This window comes from Microtus ochrogaster, chromosome X, assembly GCF_000317375.1.
Source record: "Microtus ochrogaster isolate Prairie Vole_2 chromosome X, MicOch1.0, whole genome shotgun sequence".
Classification (NCBI taxonomy): domain Eukaryota; kingdom Metazoa; phylum Chordata; class Mammalia; order Rodentia; family Cricetidae; genus Microtus; species Microtus ochrogaster.
In genome coordinates this window covers 58648791-58650214 of record NC_022026.1, presented here as the reverse complement: position 1 = coordinate 58650214, position 1424 = coordinate 58648791, and the positions used below count along the sequence as shown (strand labels likewise).

Genomic DNA, 1424 nt, shown 5'->3' with positions numbered 1-1424 from the left:
TTATTATTTATTAATTGTTTATACAGTATTCTAATTTTTATCTTGATCTATTCATTCATGATGGATACAGTATTCTAATTCTTTTTATTTATTATGGATACATTATTCTAATTCTCTTTATTTATTTATTCATGATGCATACAATATTCTAATTCTCTTATATATACTTATGTATTATGTATACAATACTCTAATTTTTATATTTATTTATTTATTCATGATGCATACAATATTCTAATTCTCTTTTTATTTACGTATTATGGATACAATATTCTAATTCTTCTCATATTCATTTATTCATTCACTATGCATACAACATTCTAATTCTCTTTTATATTTATTTATCATTTTATAAAATTAGAATACTGCATGCATAATAAATATAAAATGAGGATATTGCATGCATAATAAACAAATATAGAATGAGGATATTGCATGCATAATAAATGTAAAAATGAGAATATTGCATGCATAATAAATAAATGTAAAATGAGGATATTGCACACATAATAAATAAATATAAAAATTAGAATATTTCATGCATAATAAATATAAAATTAGGATATTGCATGCATAATAAATAAATATAAAATTAGAATATTGCATGCATAATAAATGTAAAATGACAATATTGTATGCATAATGACACATGCATAATAAATAAATATAAAATGAGGATATCACATGCATAATAAATATAAAATGAGGTACTGCATACATAATAAATATAAAAATGAGGATATTGCACACATAATAAATAAATATAAAAATTAGGATACTGCATACATAATAAATATAAAATTAGGATATTGCATGCATAATAAATAAATATGAAATTAGGATATTGCATGCATAATAAATAAATATAAAAATGACAATATTGCATGCATAACGAATAAATAAATATAAAAACGAGGATATCACATGCATAATAAATAAATATAAAAATTAGAATATTGCATGCATAATAAATATAAAATTAGGATATCACATGCCCAATAAATAAATATAAAAATTGGAATCTTGCATGCATAATAAATGTAAAATGATAATATTGTATAACAATACTGTATACGTAATAAATAATAAAAATAGTCTCCCGCGCAGGTGGCCATGGATCGGATGAAGAAGATCAAGCGCCAGCTCTCCATGACCCTCCGCGGGGGCCGAGGCCCAGACAAGAGCAATGGAGCCGCCGAGCAGATCGGCCTGGAGGAGGGCGGGGGAGGGGGCGGCCGGGACCCGGGCGAGGCCCCGCTCAGCTCGGCGCCAGGTATTTCATACTTATTGATTGGTTATTGATCATGTGTGCAGGCCTCTTTTTCATAAATAAATCTCTTTTTATATTTATTTATTTATTATTCATTTTTTATATTATTTTTTATATTTTATGTTTATTTATTTATTATATTTATTTATTATTT

The 1424-nt window shown here is 25.6% G+C and overlaps 1 protein-coding gene across 1 annotated transcript in view; it reads left to right on the top strand.

Annotated features, from left to right (window-relative positions):
* Positions 1-1424, top strand: part of Cdk16 (cyclin dependent kinase 16) — a 27120-nt gene that overhangs the window by 6928 nt on the left and 18768 nt on the right. Inside the window, exon 2 of the mRNA XM_013350654.2 lies at positions 1108-1273. Coding sequence (XP_013206108.2) covers positions 1114-1273 — 160 coding nt within the window. The 5' untranslated portion in view covers positions 1108-1113. The remainder of the gene's footprint in view (positions 1-1107; positions 1274-1424) is intronic.